This window comes from Chelmon rostratus, chromosome 1, assembly GCF_017976325.1.
Source record: "Chelmon rostratus isolate fCheRos1 chromosome 1, fCheRos1.pri, whole genome shotgun sequence".
Lineage (NCBI taxonomy): Eukaryota > Metazoa > Chordata > Actinopteri > Chaetodontiformes > Chaetodontidae > Chelmon > Chelmon rostratus.
In genome coordinates this window covers 12,086,031-12,103,200 of record NC_055658.1, presented here as the reverse complement: position 1 = coordinate 12,103,200, position 17,170 = coordinate 12,086,031, and the positions used below count along the sequence as shown (strand labels likewise).

At 40.0% G+C, this 17,170-nt stretch overlaps 1 protein-coding gene across 1 annotated transcript; it reads right to left on the bottom strand.

The window, feature by feature from the left end:
* Positions 1-1,498: 1,498 nt before the first annotated feature.
* LOC121610705 (transmembrane protein 255B) lies at positions 1,499-16,916 on the bottom strand. Its single transcript, XM_041942944.1, has 10 exons — positions 16,853-16,916; positions 15,789-15,931; positions 15,603-15,665; positions 6,829-6,918; positions 5,377-5,457; positions 5,004-5,005; positions 4,775-4,882; positions 4,019-4,178; positions 3,156-3,302; positions 1,499-1,735 (listed from the first exon to the last, which is right to left on the bottom strand). The coding sequence occupies exons 1-10, from the start codon at positions 16,914-16,916 to the stop codon at positions 1,499-1,501; spliced, it is 1,095 nt and encodes a 364-aa protein (XP_041798878.1).
* Between the last annotated feature and the right edge of the window lie 254 nt (positions 16,917-17,170).

The following is a 17,170-nucleotide window of genomic DNA, read 5'->3' as shown; positions in this document are numbered from 1 at the left end:
AATAAACAATAAAGTAACTACTTTACTATTTTTGCTAATTAGCTGACATTAGCCGCTATACCCTACTGATCAAACCAGACCACATGTAGCAGTAAGCCCTGAGTGTGCTGAGCTAAGCAAAAGCCCTTAATGCTCATGAATTCAAATTTTTATTCGTAAGAGGAAGAACGTCGGATGTCTTGATTTCTTCTTGAAAAAGTTACACAATCTCCCTTTGGGGTGAAACAGTAAAAGCGAAAACCAAGTAGTATTGACGATACTTTAAAATGTGAGATTTAAGAAGTAGTTCTACACTTGGGGAAATACACGTATTCACTTTCATGCCAAGGGGTGAGAAAATTGATACCACTTACATGCTTGCATGACACCAGAAGTGGCTAATTTAGCTTAGAAGATTTTGTTACTTTTCAACAGAGCCAGGCCAGCTCTTTCCCCATTTTCAGTCTTTATGCTAAGCTAAGCTAATCAGGCTGCTTGCAGTAGCTTCACATTTACCGTACAGACATGTAAGTGGTATCGATCCTTATTTAACTATGCACAAGCAAAAAAATCAGAATATTTCGACATATGTCGGACTGTTCCTTATATTCCCTGTGTTTGTAATATTAGCATTTCTTATAGATGCGTCTTTAATACATAATGTATTTCATAGCAGCAGCAGAATCCAATCCAACAGCAGTTAACATGCATCATCAATAATATATACTGTATATTGACTTTAAAGTGCACGTTAAATGATTCACATAAATATAGACAAATAACAGCAGCATGAGCATCATTTACTCTCCTGTTCTCAGTTGAAGAAAGCCCTTTTAATTGCTCAGTCAGGAGTTATAGTGAGAGACTAAATAGGAGGCCCTGTAATCTACACAAGTTATAATAGAAACAGCTATCAGATCACAGTCAAGTGTACTACAGGATACACTTATTCATAAGTAATATGTAAGCATCTGAAGGCCAGCAGGAAAGGTGTGACGTTTGGGGGCTTTCTTGCTGAGAGTGAGATAACTTCCTGGAGTCCATTTGTAGTTTTTACACTTCAGTTTTTGTACGGTGAAACAAACAATTAGTGAGCTTTTAAAAGTTCTGGTTGGTGGACTTTTCCAGCACCAGCTGTTTCAACCTGTTTCCACTCTTGTGCTAAGCTAAGTTAGCTGGCTGCTGCCTGCAGCTTCATATTTGCCTATATGTAGACATGAGAGTGGTATCAATCTTGTGGTCGAACTCTCAGCAAGGAAGCAAACAAGCGTATTTCCCAAAATGTTTCCTCTAATGAATACACGTGAAATAACTTATGTCTGTATAATACATGAGGAATCTATGTCTCTCTTCAGTGCGAGCATGTGAAACGCAGCGTTTACATCACTACAGAGCAGCCGTGAAGCTCACTGAGTGTTTTCCGTCTACGGTGTCGACTATGAAATGTCTTGTGCTACATTCAATCTGATTAGATCCAGATATTTTGTCTCCGACATGCCCCGTATGTTCGTCTGAGGGCTCAGCAGGCGTAAGGTGGAGGCTTCTCAAAGGGGCTGTAGGAGGATCCGTAGAGGACGGGAGCGTTGGGTGTCAGCATGTAGCCCCCGGCTTCCTGGTTGGCTCCTTGAGGCTGTGGCTGGGTGGGAGCCTGAGAGGGCTGCTGGCTCTGGTTCTCCTCAGACAGGCAGGGGTTGGACGCGGGGCCTCCCTCAGGAATCAGCTGGGGAGTAGCAGGTGGCTGATAGCTGCTGTTATGCTGAGGGAGTGGAGAAGAGACAGGGAGTGGCAGGTTGCAACGGAATGTGGAAGTATAGCCAAAGACACCTAAAACCATTTCTGACATTTTTATGTGAGGTGTGGTTTTTATTTTATTGATTGTGCAGTTTGGTTCTCTGGTAGCAGCTGCAGAAATAGCAGCAAAGATTAGCCATCATCAATAATAAATATGTGCCAAACATTACAAATGTCAAAGTCACTATGATAGAAATAAAACAAGGCATCTGCTGATTGGCTCGTTGAAGAACTACATTTCATGTCACAGTTTTTGGCAGCCATTACTAAAGCATCTATCAGGCATTCCAGCAGATTCTTGGATGAGCACCATCACAAATAACTATCCATACCAGCAGGAGAATCTGTTTAGCTGACATGCTATATGTCATCACATGTACTCGTTTTTTTTTTTTACATCATAAAACCTTCCAGGCAGCCATTTATGTGCTAATAACTGAGCAGTAATGTAGCTAAAAGCAGGGATGAACTTGGAGAACTCTACCTCGTTGGGGTATTCAAAAGCTTGTTAAAATCTCCAAACTGCAGGATTTAAACATTCAGCAGGTGTTACAATGTTCACCATCTTTGTTTAGTATGTTAGCATACTAATACTAATTAGCATTAAACACAGAGTACAGCTGAGACCAGTGGGAATGTCATTAGTTTTGCAGGTGTTTGTTCATAAACCAAAGCACTGGACAAATTCACATTTTGACCTGACGATGGCGCTAGATGAAAAGCTGAAGGATCAAGAAAGTGATTAGAATTCATCCTGAAGAGACCATGAATGTTTGCAATTTTCTACCGAAAACCACAAACGTCAACCTCACGGTGGCGCTAGAGGGAGTTCACCAATCTCAGTAGCATTCGTCCTCTTGACACCATGCATGTCTCCACTGAATTTAATACCAATCCACGTTATAGTTATTAAGTTATTTCAGTTTGATCCCTCAGACCCGTGCCACCGCTGTGTCTACTGAGGATATGTGGTTTTAGTTTTGCACGCATCCATCTCAGTAATGTGAGGCGGCAGCAGTGCAGATTAATAGTTTTCTCTCTGGTCAAGTGCTTTGATGTGAGAGTGAAACAGCTGTGCAGCAACAACACATTTGATCCAGTGCTGCCCATCTGGTTTCCAAACTAACACACCAGAACGGAAGATTGGCCTTTTTCTCTCCAGACATTCTGACTTGTGGTTGTAGGGAAAGCACAGGTGTTACTAATAACATTTAACAAGTGTCCCAGAGAGCCACGGCAGTGTGACAGTGAGCCAGAATACCCTGAAACTGAAGTAACAAAATTTAAGCATCACTAAATTTATAATTCACACCTGAGCTTTTCTTATCTTCAGTGAAAAGGTGCCTATTAATCGTTGTTTTTTGTTTTGGTCTGGGTTCCCTTACCTGCATGGGCATTGGATAGTTGGGGTAGGCGGGCAGGGTCTGTCCTGAAGGACAGAAGCCAGCGTAGGTGAGCATGTGCTGCGTCGGGTTGTACAGGATGTGTGGCGGCGGCGTTGGGCTGGGGGCTGTCTGTGGAGTCGGCTTCTGCTGCAGGAAAACATTAAAAATGCTTTGGATAAGTTGGGAAGTCATCGGAGGCCGGAAGGCAAATGTGAGAGAGCGTGCACCAGTTCTACATGAAACACACTTCATTATATTAGAGTAAGTATGACGGCTGCCTAATGTACTGTAGGAGCAATAATCGTTAAATCAGGACCATTAAGACTAACAAAATCAGATGAGAGATTTTCATGTCTTTGAAACAGATTACCAGACTCCAGTCGGGCCAGCTGAAAAGAGGTTTTCATACTTTCTTATGTCAGCAGTAACTTTTTTTTTCTAACTGCAATGTGGCAGTGAAATACAAATATATCTGCACAAATCGTTGGTAACATAGCAAAAAAGAAAGGTTAAAATGCTGTATGTTGTTGAGTTGTCATTAAAATAATTCTAATGACACATATCTTGGAGATCAGGATCCTACTGTTAACACACAGGCAAGAACCAGATGTTGTTCAGTGTCTGATACTGTGTGTGGCCTGGAGGCAAAAAGGAAAGGTAGCTAGTTTGAAGTGATGAGTATAATAAAAAGCCTTCATCAAAGGTGCTGAAGCTTTTTATTTCCCTCCAGTTTCAGACTGCCTTTAAATATTCTTTCTGTGGATTTTCTGCCCTTCCATTTACTTCTTGTCTATAAAGTAAACATGCCCTCCAATTTTTTTCTCTGTTTCTTTGTGGGACCACTTTTTTGGACTCCTGCTCACCATATCCTTGTACGCTCCGAGGATGGCGGCAGTGATGATTCCCAGGAACAAGCCGATCACGTTGAGCACCACTGAGGCCCACAGCAGGCGGTGCAGGTGGATCACATCCCAGCAGCTGCTGACCCCGGTGAACTCGTAATACTGTGTGTGGTACTCTGTGCTGGAAGAGCAAGAGAACAAACGTCTAAACGTGAGCTGGAGAGGACTTGACTTGAACCACCATACCTCTGTGTTTTTAACTACTATTATTATAAGAAATTTAAGAAAACGAAGAATCCCCCAAACTGTCCATCACTTATTACTTTTGTCTGCTAACAACTGAGCAGTAACGTAGCTGAAAGCAGGGAGGGACCTTTTGGAAAACACTTCCCTTTTGGTGTGTTCAAGAGCTTATGGAAAACTGAAAGTTGGCTGTAGAATAGGAAACTGCCAGAAACTGTGTGCCAAAATCACATGATCCGTTTCAGTTTGTGTGTGTCTTGATTTTCCAACAGCAGCATGTAAATGCATTTTTTCAGCAAACTCTGAAATCTAGGATGTTGTTTTTACACTAGCTGCTGCTCTCTACTGTATTATCACATAATTATAACACTAGAACTGACAATAACAGATTGTTGTTGTACAATACTCTGCAGTGATTTGAAGTGCATGCATATTTAAGTTAATAGGTTAAAAAGTGCAGATCCAGCTGCATCACCCCTGGTTTAACCGAAACAAGGTGCGCTCACACACACACACACACACACACACACATACCTCTCACAGTTGTACAGGTAGCAGCAGTAGCAGGTGTTGCTCCTCAGTTTTAACTTGCACGCTTTGTTGAAAGAACGGCACGTCACCTGCAGTGCCAGAGAAGAGGTTCTCAAAGCTTTATTTAATCATTTGCAATTAAAGGTGAGATAAGCAGGAGCTGGACAAACAGAGTGGACAAAGAAACACATTGTGGGAAAATGTCCACAAGTCAACGTGTAATTTCCAGAACTTCTATTTCTTGTAAGTTGAATTGATGAGAATGCTTTCAGTGCACTGACATCATTTGACCACTAGATGTCACTAGACACGTTGTGATTTTTTTCAATAAAGCCCCAAAAGGCTGCAAAAACACAGAATATAATCCTGTATTTTAACCTCAAATGCATTTCAAGCATCATTTACAGCATTTAAAAGGCAACTACTGAGACACAAACATAAAGCAGTGTGTAGGAGGAGGAGGATTAGCTAAAAGTAAAGGTATGCAAGTGAATGGAAACCAGGCAAGCTGGTTAAGGATATGATAAGATAAGATAAAATAAAACTTTATTTATGTATGTACATGTATAAAATATATTTGCTCAGTGTGTATGCATAAGGATCACCTCAGTATAGTAGCTGTCGTAGGCGTAGCCCGATCCACTGGCGTAGAAGTCACATATGTCCTCCTGCAAAGGTCTTGTGTCCTGTGTGTTAGAAATATGAGCCACACTTAAACTAAGAATGTACAAATGAATCGATTAATTGTCATGCATCACAACCATCTAAATGTTTCTCCATGATTTAAGGGTTATAATCATGCTCTGCACATGTGTGATTCTGTCCATCCTCCTCCTGTTTCTGTGTGAAGGTTTACAACATGTGCCTGCTCAAAACCGTCTGCCGCACAAGACTACAAAACCGGCAGCATTAAACCTCACTGGACTTTATGTAATGTGAATTATAATGTGATTGTCCAAACCTTGAAGGAGCAGTAAATATGATTTTTACTGTCCCGTGGGCACAAAATGAATATATCTGCAGACGTCCGATAGCACTGTTGATCAATATCAGTGAGTCGGTGCCAGGTGCTGAGAGGTCCAGCTTTTTAAACCCTACACACTCATTAAGACGCTGATTAAAATTCATTAGGCTGATGTGACAAACTGAAATGTTCATGTCGATGGATCCACACACAGATATCTAGGAAGCGAAAATGACCTTATTTGACCTCTCAGCATTTTCTGTTCATTTCCTTATAGGCAAATTCAGACTTTTGCAGAAATTGGATTTCACACATATTAAATTAGCGTGGGAGTTATTAAAGTCTAGAGTGAGAGTTTGAAATTGGCCTCTGACTGATGCCTTGATGGGGACAAATGATGTGTGGATAAACTGACAGACTGTAAAAAGGTTTGAGCCCTCCCATGAAAACTAAATTACAAACATTACGTGACAGTGAACATGTTTGCGGCAGTAGGAAGTACTACAGAGCCAGACAAAAGTCTTTGTGGAGTTTTGTTTTGACGTGCTTATTTCTCTTTCAATAAAATTATATTGCAAAATATTTTATATCTACATCAGATTCCAACAGACCACCACAGGGATGTTAACCGTTAAATCAATCCTCATTTTAAATAGTCAAATATTTGAGTATTTCTGGAAGATTATACTCATCTTATATTGTTACATATTATGTGTTTTTATTTCCTTGCATTGTCTTCCAAGAGTTTCCAGCGTCTTAGATAAATGGAAGCAGTGCTTGGACCCATTTCATCAGCCCTGCTATGCTGAATGTTTCTCCATCTCTTCAGGTGGGCCAGCGGCTCTCTGCAGGTCGGGCGCTGAGATTAGCTGGTCTGGTCTGCCTGTCTGGTGTCCTGATGGTACTGACAGTTCTGTCTGATTGCATCTGCAAAGTTCCTGATCTGACCTGCATCTCTGCAGCCAAACTCTCCGTCTCTGCTGACCTGTGTGATTCAATCTGGTGTGTGAATGTGTGTCAGGGTTTGTTCAGGGTGAATTACTTTGGATTTCCCTCTTGTCGGTTCAGGCATGTACGAGCATGTGATACCTACGATGAACTCTGACGCGATGATCCCATCCACGATGGCACAGAAGAAAGACGCGATGACTCCGATGCTGATGAAAATGATCGCTGCCATGAGCTTAAAGAGATGAAGAGAGCGTAAAGGAGGATATAAAAAGAGGGTAAAGCCATGAGAAACTTTTTTGGAATAAAGAAAAAAATACCAGTGAGTGTCATCGGAGTAACAGTTTAAACTTACCATTTTGTTTTACATTATTTGAATACATATTTCTAAGTAAACCAAATTTAATAAAGCAATAAGTAAAATACACAGACATTGTAAAATAAATCATATGAAATCTAATTGGGAAATAATTCCACGGATACATAGCATAAGATAAACATCTAAATATATTTAGTAATATATATATGTTATTTATCAAGTAAGTAACAATATCAATAAATGCAGACATAAAGACAGAGGATAAAAACAATGTTCTGAAATAAATTGAAAAATTCTTTATTCATAAAATGTTCCATCATTTATTTGTACTCACAGTATCATAATTTCACTGTCCTGAGTATTTAATATCTGTTTCTTTTTTATTCTTATTTATTAATCAATATGCTGGAATTTGCATTATATTAAGGTGATGTCAAAATGTTATCATAAGCTAAGACACACACACACACATATATGCATGGTGTTTCTGCTGGTGTGTGTCCTGATTGGTCGTCTGCAGCATCGGGAGCGCAGGACGATAAAGGAAATGTATGGCTTCTTGTCCTGCCAATGCAGAGGTGCTTTCTGGGTAATTTATGTGCAAAGAGGCAACACATGTGGCCTTTTGTACCAGCAAGGTCAATCTAATTCTCCCAATCTGATACACACACACACACACACACACACACACTGGGCCTTGGACAGAACAAATCTCACGCATTCAGACTATCCTATAAATTAAGCCCAAGAATCTGATCACTGATCAGTGACCTTAAATCTTTACTTTTCAAACAACAATTCAAAGTATTTTCTGATAACACACACACACACACACACACACACACACACACACACACACACGCACACAGCCCAGCAGACCCAGCTGGCTGATCACAGATGTCTGATCGTGAACTTTATCACTGAGCATCGTTTGCTGTCTGTTCGATCGCTCCTCCAGGACCAAACCTCCTGTACTGAAGCAGGAGATTAAACACACACTTTTTCTCTCTCTACTGTATCTATCCATCTGAAATGGCATCAAATGGCAACAAAAAATGAGACAATGAAGTAAAAAGGTAGTGTAAATTTTTATACTGTGCGGTATATCTATTGATCCTATTGATTTCGAGGAGACTTTTCCTGTCATTGATATCTGCCATTTAAGATCATCAGGTTTTGGGGTTTGTTTGTTTTGTTTTTTTTTTTTGAGAGAAACATTTCAACAAAATCTCTTTCTTCCAGAAGAATTTTCTTGGTTGGATTATTTCAATAATTTGAGCTGAAGTAGCACAAGTGATGGCTCGGGAGACTCGCCTTGTCTGTCTTTTCTTGATCCCTGACAACAAGAGTGTTTGCTTGCAAGACTAAGACACCAAAATTACACGAGACCCAAACTAACTACTATGTCTGCTATGAAAAATCATTAACTTTTGTTCTATTAGAATGAAGATCATATAATCAGAAAAATAACTTTTTCTTTCAAACACAATTTGCTGTGATCGAGCTGACCAATGTGAGCAGGATGATTAGTTAAAGGCCCACCACACCTGCACAGGTGTCTTCACTTAACCTGCTCAGACCTCTGCTCAGGCTGAAAAAAAAAGGCTTCATGTCATTTGATCATGCTGGTGCATGCTTGTTTGCAGGAACCCGCTTAAGGTTGGAGGGCAGGTGACATATGAGGCAGCACGTACGACAATAAAAACCTCCATCAGCTGCTAATCAAAGATCAGCAGGTGGTGGAGATACTGGAGTTAAAATGATTTGTTACTGATCTTCTTACAGCAGTTGCCGACTTGGTAATTGAGTCTTGGGTTTTGAAGTGTACCCATATTTAGTGAAAGCACCTGTGTGGGTGAACCATTGGCATGTAGGGCCTTTAAGCTTTAATTGTTTTTTGGTTCCACGGGTTATGGCAAATCAGAAATAAGCACACCTGTTCAACAACCAAAACATGAACTGATCAGGCTTATTTGACAAGCCAATTTTATTCAAGTGCATTTTTAGTTAAAGGTCTAGCTGTACGTGTGAGGATAACACAAGGCGTGGTGAAAACAGATATTAAAACAAGGGGATTTAAAAATGACTTTCCCTCAACAAAGTGAAGTAAGAGCTGAGGGCGAGAGAATAAGCTTTCTCCGGGTGCGTTTTATCTGCCACTGGCCCAGACTCTCCAGTTCATTAGCGGTTTAAATGACTCTGCTTTTATGGGCTGCAAGTGGGAGATGAGGCCAGCAGCAGAGACAATAGAGCCTGACAAGTGCATTACTTCACATTACCTTAGCACCAGCTGCCAGCACATAAAACACCTCAACACACACTATGTCGTCCCCAAATCTGCCCTGATCCAACTGAAGCAGAGAGAAAAATCAAACACTGTAAAAGATTAAAGACACACACACACACACACACACACTGTAGATAGTTGTCTACTCCCAGGAGTCGAGTCAGTAAGGGCACATTAAAAATACAGCAGTGGTGGAAAGTAACTGAGTAAATTTACTCAAGTACTGTACTTCAGTACAGTGTGAGGAACTGCACTTGTAGCTACTTTATTACTTCTATTTTATGCTACTTCAAACTAATAAATAACTATTAACTTATTCTGAATTTGACACCAGCAACACGTTTCAAACAAGTTGGGATAGGAGCAACAAAAGGCTGGGAAAGATGTGGAATGCTCCAAAAACACCTGTTTGGATCATTCCACAGGTAAACAGGTTGATTGGTAACAGGTGATAGTATCATGATTGGGTATGAAAGGAGCATCCTGGAAAGGTTTCTCATGCGAAGATGGTGCGAGGTTCACCGCTTTGTGACCACATGGTTGTATAAAGGATGTTACTACATTGGCTCATCAACACTTTGTAAAACTGTCAGTAAACACAGTGTGATTGCACATGACTGCATTCTGTTTTGCACAACATCCCGACTTTTTTGGATTCTGGGTTGTATATCAGTAACATTCGAATAAGGGTTGTCGTCAATATATCGGTATTTACGATAATATGATATTTCAAAAATGAAATATTGATGTATGTTAATAATACACAATAATCGTATAAATAATCCAACGCCTCTTCAATAATTTACATTTCTATCCATTCTTGCTTTGTCCTAGCAGGTGGCGATGCAGTAATGCACCTCAACACTGCCAACTGCCATAAAACAAAAAAAGAAGAAGAAGAAGACGCAGTAATTAGCTAGTGAAAAAAATCATGTCAGAGGAGGTGACAGACGAGCGTGCAACACTCTCACCTGGAAAAAGTTGGCTTGCCAGTGTGACAGCGTAGAAGAAGTGGAAAGACAGCATACTGGTAGACACCCCAGTTTTGTTTTGTTTTTTTTAATTTTCTATTGATAGATCAAAATATCATAATTGTGACTTCATTTCAGCCCTATTTTGAATAAAGGACTTGTAACAACAAATTTTTCCATCAAAGTATTGGTACTTTTACTGAAGTCTGCAATAACTGATTTTTTATAGCCACTTAGGTGCAGCAGAAACAAGCCGTGAACACAACACTGATCTTCACATTTTATGTTGACATGACTACGCTGTTAGCTCACAGTTGCTTATTTACACATCCAGCAGCTACGGTGTAACATTTACATTATTGTGTAAGTCTGTGGAAGCAGAGCTAGATAGATACAAAAGGCTCCTTCTGAGGTAATGAAAACATTATTCTTATTTTCATGTGATTATACACGAATGAAAACATTATGATGAATATTATAGTCCCCTAAATCCTACACACTGGACCTTTAAGTGCTGAAAAACATAGAGAAATGCCAATAAAAGGCAAAGACACATATGCTGAAAGTTTTAGAGAAGAAGATATACCAGTGAACAACAGATAAAGACACAAAGAGGGATTTTATAGCAGTCAGTAAAGATACTTATCAGGTTATGTAACTAAAGTCGCTGACTGCTGCAAGGTCTTCTTCCCCTGCTCAGTGGTCCAGTGACCACAGCTGGACACACTGGTAATAAGAACTTGTTGGGTAAAATACGGCCCTTTAAAGGGTTCACCGTTCTGCTCTCCAAGCCGCAAGGTGACCCGAAGGACGGCAGCCTGTGAGATACAGGCGGTAACTACAGAGGGGGCTGCTGGAGCACAGAGCACGAGCCACATGAAGCATGTAGTCATAAAGAAATCTTACAGTGTATCAGGGCAGTGAAGCCTGTTTTAGTAGCGGCAGGGTGAGCGCACAGAGGAAGGGAGTTTTTCTATTTCTCTCTCTTTCGCAGACAGAACTTCATGCACCACGATCCTTTTAAACATTTTGGACGATATAAGCAGAATGAAAAGCAGCGGTATAAGAGTCATTACGTTTTTTTTTTTTTTTTTTAAAGCTTTATCCAAGAATGTCAGTGGTGTGCAAATGTGTATTTACCTGCAACACACCTCACATTCTTCAAGAGGACTGGTCCCTCAGGAAAGTTTGTGATATGAGCCTTAAAACACCCAAATCTTGATATAAATTGTCCCGCTAAGCAAAGACATGCAACTGGGCGGTGGCTTAACAATCATCTGTGTGGAGGAAAATATGGGTGGTGGACAAGTGCATAGCATTTAACCCAAATACATTTCACAGTTGTTTTGTACATTTGATGATTATGCTTATTTTACAGTAAATAATTTTGAAAAATATGATCATCACTTTTTGTAGAACTAGATTAATGAATTATTGCTCTCTATGAAGGATGATCAGCACAAACTCAAAGGACACACTTAATTTATCTCTTGTAATCATTACATATATTTACATAAAACAGCAGCTGAATAAGTAACTCAGGAGCCAACAATCAAATATGCTACAATATTGAAAAGTTGTGAAATGCTAAAAGAAAACACCTGGAGGAGCGTCTCACAGTTAATTAGGTTAAGCAGCAACAGGTGAGGTCAGTAACATGATTGGGTAGAAAAGGGCATCCCAGAGAGTCTTTCTGAGGTAAAGATAAGGAGGGTTTCACCATTTTATGTGTTGTCTTTGTGCTTTTTTCAATTAAAAATGGGTTTTCTGTGTTTTGCATATCATCACATTCTGTTTCTATTTACATTTTACAGTGTCCCAACTTTTTTGGAAATGGGGTTGTAGTTTATTTTGTGTTCATATTTCTACCTATTAGTCTGTCTTCCGTTAAGCATGTTGAACTGCACTAACCTGTGCGAAAGGTGCTATGCAAAAAAAATCTGATTGGCGATCCCGATCAAGCAATCAGGAGTCAAAAAGGACATGCCTGTTTGACAGCAGATGAACTTATCTGTTCTCTGACGGTTTACAGCTCAAGCAACATCAAACCCTCTATCTGCTGCTGCATGAGGCCAAAGGGCTGTGAGATCCAGGAAGTGAGAGAAGTGTCAGGGCTCTCAGGTGTCCGTGGCATTGTGGCACAGTTAGTTGTTCTTTAATGAGCGACCTCGCTTCTGCCAGGTGGCTCTCGTGTTACAGTACGAGCCTCGGACGCAGGAGGGAAGAAGACACCTGCGTGAGAGGGACGTTGTGTCACATGTGCCTCATAAGAGACACTGCAGACCAGCGCCAGTGTGACAGCGATCACACCGTTAAAGTTTAAAGCACAGAACTGGGAGCAATGCCAAAGAGGCAGACAGATACAGCAGGTAGTTAATGCCCGCGGAGTCATACATTTACACAAGAAGTGAAACAAAAGCAGGGACTCAAAACGAGTGACAATCTGGAGAAAACACTGAACGTCTTAAGCATAAAATCTGTCTTTAGCTTGGTTTAATGTAGGCTACTACAAGGAGCTTTTAACAGTTTATGAAACTGGAAATATGACCTACATAGGCAAACAAGACCATCATCAAGAAGACTGGTCTGATTTCCCCCAAATCAGATCAATTGATTTACGGCATTATTTTGAACTATGTCTGCTGTATACACATACACACACACACACACACAGACAGACACTGCATCGCTCCACAAGTGTGAACAGCTCTAGGAAAAGTATATGTGAAGACCGGATTAGATATAGTACACTTTAGAGTAACGTAAGACCACGACACCCTGGAGCCCCATGAAAAATTCACAAGACACACTGATACACCACAGTCATGGTGACGGACAGATGGAGCATCTATCGCACCAAGACAATTTTTCTGTTTCTTTCTCTGTCTCAACCCGTAAAATGTCTCGAAATGTCTCTAAAAGTCTGTAAAGTCCATTCAGAAAAAAAAAAAAAAAATCTTTCTGGGCTTTGTTCAGCTTTACCACTCTACAGTTAAACTAACACATGGTGGTTATATTATAGCCATATTGTATAGTATTTACATGTTTAATATATTCAAATTATCCATTAGCTGAGCCGCGCTCCACTTATTGTTGCTACAGTGATAAAAGAGGCAGATAACACTCAAAATTTGTAGTGTGTGACGTCAGACAGATATTCAATAGCAGGCTTCTCACTTCCAGCCGGCACCATACCATTCCATTGATTTTGTCAGCTAAAATGACGACTGCCGCTTGCAGGATTTATCAACAGTAGCTAGCTAGCTAATTAAGCTAATGTTAGCTCTGTTGGTATGAGTTGGAAAACTGAGTCTCTGGCTGACTTCTTTATGTTTCCACCCGACTGGCTTTAAAACAAGACTCTTGTAAAGGGGTCTTGTACATATGTACATGATAACATACGTAATATTGTTCTAAAAGACTGAGGCTGAAGCTGAATGTCCCCAGTATGATGAGGCTATCATTAGCTTACCTGGACAAACAGAAGATTTGATTTATGCTTTATTATTCATATATTTACAAAGCATATTTCGTGTGACAAGAGAAAGACGACAAGAGAAAAGACTTTTAGGAGGAGGACTGCTGGTGTTTGGTTTAATGTAAAACTTCCCCTCTAACAGAGCAGGACAGAATCGCTAATGCTAGCGTACACTTTAATTCAGTTTGATGCATCCAACTGAATTAAAGTAAATTAAGAATTGAGTATGTTCTCACCAAAATGTTATTCCAGGTATTGTTTTACGGCCTTCATGAAAAATCCAAATAGTGTAATTAAAACATTTTAAAGACGTTATGTTTGGTACCTAATCAGTGTGAGGAGACGTTTGCTAACTTGGAGCAACCTGGTTAAGGCCATGTTATATTCTGGCCTAACTGACGCTTTAAATCTCTCTTTGGTTTCTTCTCTTTGTTCCTTGATTAGACTGTGAGTGCTTTATGTTGAATTGAAAAACTATATATTCCCACAGGACTTTTCTGACTATAAATTGAGAAGAATAAATGAGACGTGGTTGGAACTTGGAAACTTTAAGTTGGAATAAGCTAAATTGGATGTGTACAACAAAATAATTAGGACAAATTCTTAGGGGGAAAAAACAAGGATTTGCAATCTGCTAACATTTCTGTGTCACTGGTGTCCTCTTCAGTCTTTGCACAGTTAATCTCATGCTGGGTTTCATGTACTGTGAAAGCGATACTGATTACTTAAATGACACAGAGGAATAGTTTCAGCTTCTGGCTGCTGCTGGCCCTTGTAGCAGTTGCATTGTCTTCACTTGTCAATTGTTTCTCTTTTATTCTGGTTTATTTCATTTAGAGGAGTCTGAAGCTCTTAAACTTGATTAAAAAAAAAAAAAAAACTCTGGATACTCTGATCATGACATGACATGATGATTTTTGAACCCCCTCTTGTACAGAGATGCACATTGATGATATACCTGTGTCCCTGTCTGAAATAAAGGAGCCCTGTAAGCAACTGACCAATACTAATGCAATTTACCCTCTTGTCATTGAAACCTAGAGCCAATAACATTCACTGACCACAACTTCAGTCATGCACAAGGACCAAGAACACATTATGCCGCCATCAGGTAATCGGATTTGCTCCTTGCTCATAATAGAGCAATTTCCCATAAAACTGTTTAGTGAATTTGGAAAGTCTGTAACATAATCTTCTAATTCATAGTGTCCTGTTTTCCAGGAACAATGCCTCATTTTTAGAAGATGAATACTATGAAACTCCAAATGCTGACAAAAGTCACCTTGAGGGAGAACAAACAGAAGGCTCAAATGTGAATGTGATGTTGTACAATTTTAATTGTCATCTAAAAGAAAAGAAAAGCGCAGACAATTGTGTTGAATTTCCTAACTCAATAAACATCTGAAAATCTTTTTTGGCCACTGGGTGCAGCACCACCTGGTAGCCAGCTTGTCTGTTTGGTCCTGGGCAGGTAGTGTCAGGTGGGTTTTTAAGTGTGCTTCACTCAATGTGTGTCAATGTGTGGAAGCAAATGAAGGTGAGGGAGATCATACAGCTGTAAACATCTGTTCTCTTAATGAGGATGTTGGGCTTTTTCTGTGCAGTGATAGAAACTGACAAGATGTTTATAGTCAAGGTAAGACCCTCAGGAAATTCGAATCACTGCCTTGCATATATCCTTGCTGTCCCATAAAGGCTACTAGCTGTCATTTGAAGGCTATAGTAAGGTTTATTTAATTTTTTTTCCTTATTTCTTTTATGCAAAACAAATTTACTTACAGCTGGCAAAAAGTGAACAAGTCAAATGGATGGAATAAATCAATATAATGCAATTTTGACAAGAGAGGCACAGGAGCAGACTCACCATGGGTCTGCGGTTTTCCACCAGGTGGATGCCAACGATGCCCAGAAATGCTCCAAAACTCAGCTGGAGGCACAAAGAGATCAAAGCAGAAGAGACATTAGGGTTCAGAGGATTCAGAGGACGGAGCAAACAACAAGTCACAGTCACTGAGCATCTGAGGGCTCAGTGACGGGAGGCGTCACTCACGGTGATGCCGGGGTAATATCCAGCAACAGGCACGTTGTCTGTGCGAGTGGCAGAGATCAGGCCCACAGTCAGCACCAGCAGAGCCAGAGCCAGCAGAGACACAGTCACCCACAGAGCCGACCTCCTCCGACGCTGGTACTGAACTGAGGATGAAGAGGAGGAAGCAACAGGGTGACAAGAGGACCTTGACAGATAGAGTACTATATTGATACTTTATTGAGCTTGCAGTGTTGCAGCAGCAATTCACATATTACAAAACACACATAACTTACACTAAGCTGACCTGAGGTAGAGAAAAAAAATATATTTTAAAATATATACACATGGGCGTAGACACTGCTCTACTAGGTAAACAAAAAATAAATATAATTAAAAAAATGATTAAAAAAAAGATAAGCACATCCTATAATCCTTTAGCTCCACTGTATTTTTTCCTGACACATGTGTGGTGGTGGAAGAAGTATTCAGATCATTTACTTACAGTAAGTAAAACCACCAGTACAACAATGTAAAACTGCTCCATCTCAAGCAAACGTCCTGCATTCAAAATCACAATTAAGTAATTGTCGACAACATCATCATGAATCTCACTCATATGTACCTGTTTTATAGACTGATTTAACAAGGCGTTTTCTATTCTTAGTGAATGTCTTGTCGTCAGCAGTGTGCAGGATTTATGTTTCATCACAGGTTTTGTTTTGAAGCACCAATCAGCGAGGCTTTCGGGTGTGCAAGAACCTTTTAAAATCCATTTTAAAAATCCTGATCAGCAAAGTAACGACATCAGATGGATGTAAAAAGTACAATATTTCTTTCTGGAAGGTAGTGGAGCATAAAACAGCATAAAAAGCAAATAGTCAGGTAAAGTACAAGCAGACTACCTGAGGAATGAATATGTTTAAGTAGAGTATTTGAGTAAATGATGAACTTAATCACAAAAATCTGTGTCTGAAAGTGTGTATGTCTAAAGTCTGCATCCAGACCTCAGGCATCCAGACTTATATAATGTGGTCATTCTCATGCAGTCAGGTTAGGAGATCTCATGAAACTTGGCATGACTGTACCTGCAGGGTCCAGTATTTCTGTCGCTGTTTGCTGAGTTGCCTGCTGGGTTTCAGGCTGCTGCATTTCGACTCAGTCCGGATGAATTAGCTCTGAAAATGAAAGATCAGGCAGCTGAAGCGACGCGTTTAAGTTTCTTATTTTTCTTATTTATTTTTTTTTGTCCCTGTTCATTTAAAGCAGAGTCCTCATCCTCCAGTGAGCGCGGCCACAGGCAACAAGCTGCGAGTATAATTAGTAAAATTAGATTTCAGTCATTTTTTTTATAAATAAGAGAGCGATTTCATGTAAATGTGACCACAGCTGATCTGAGCTCTGAC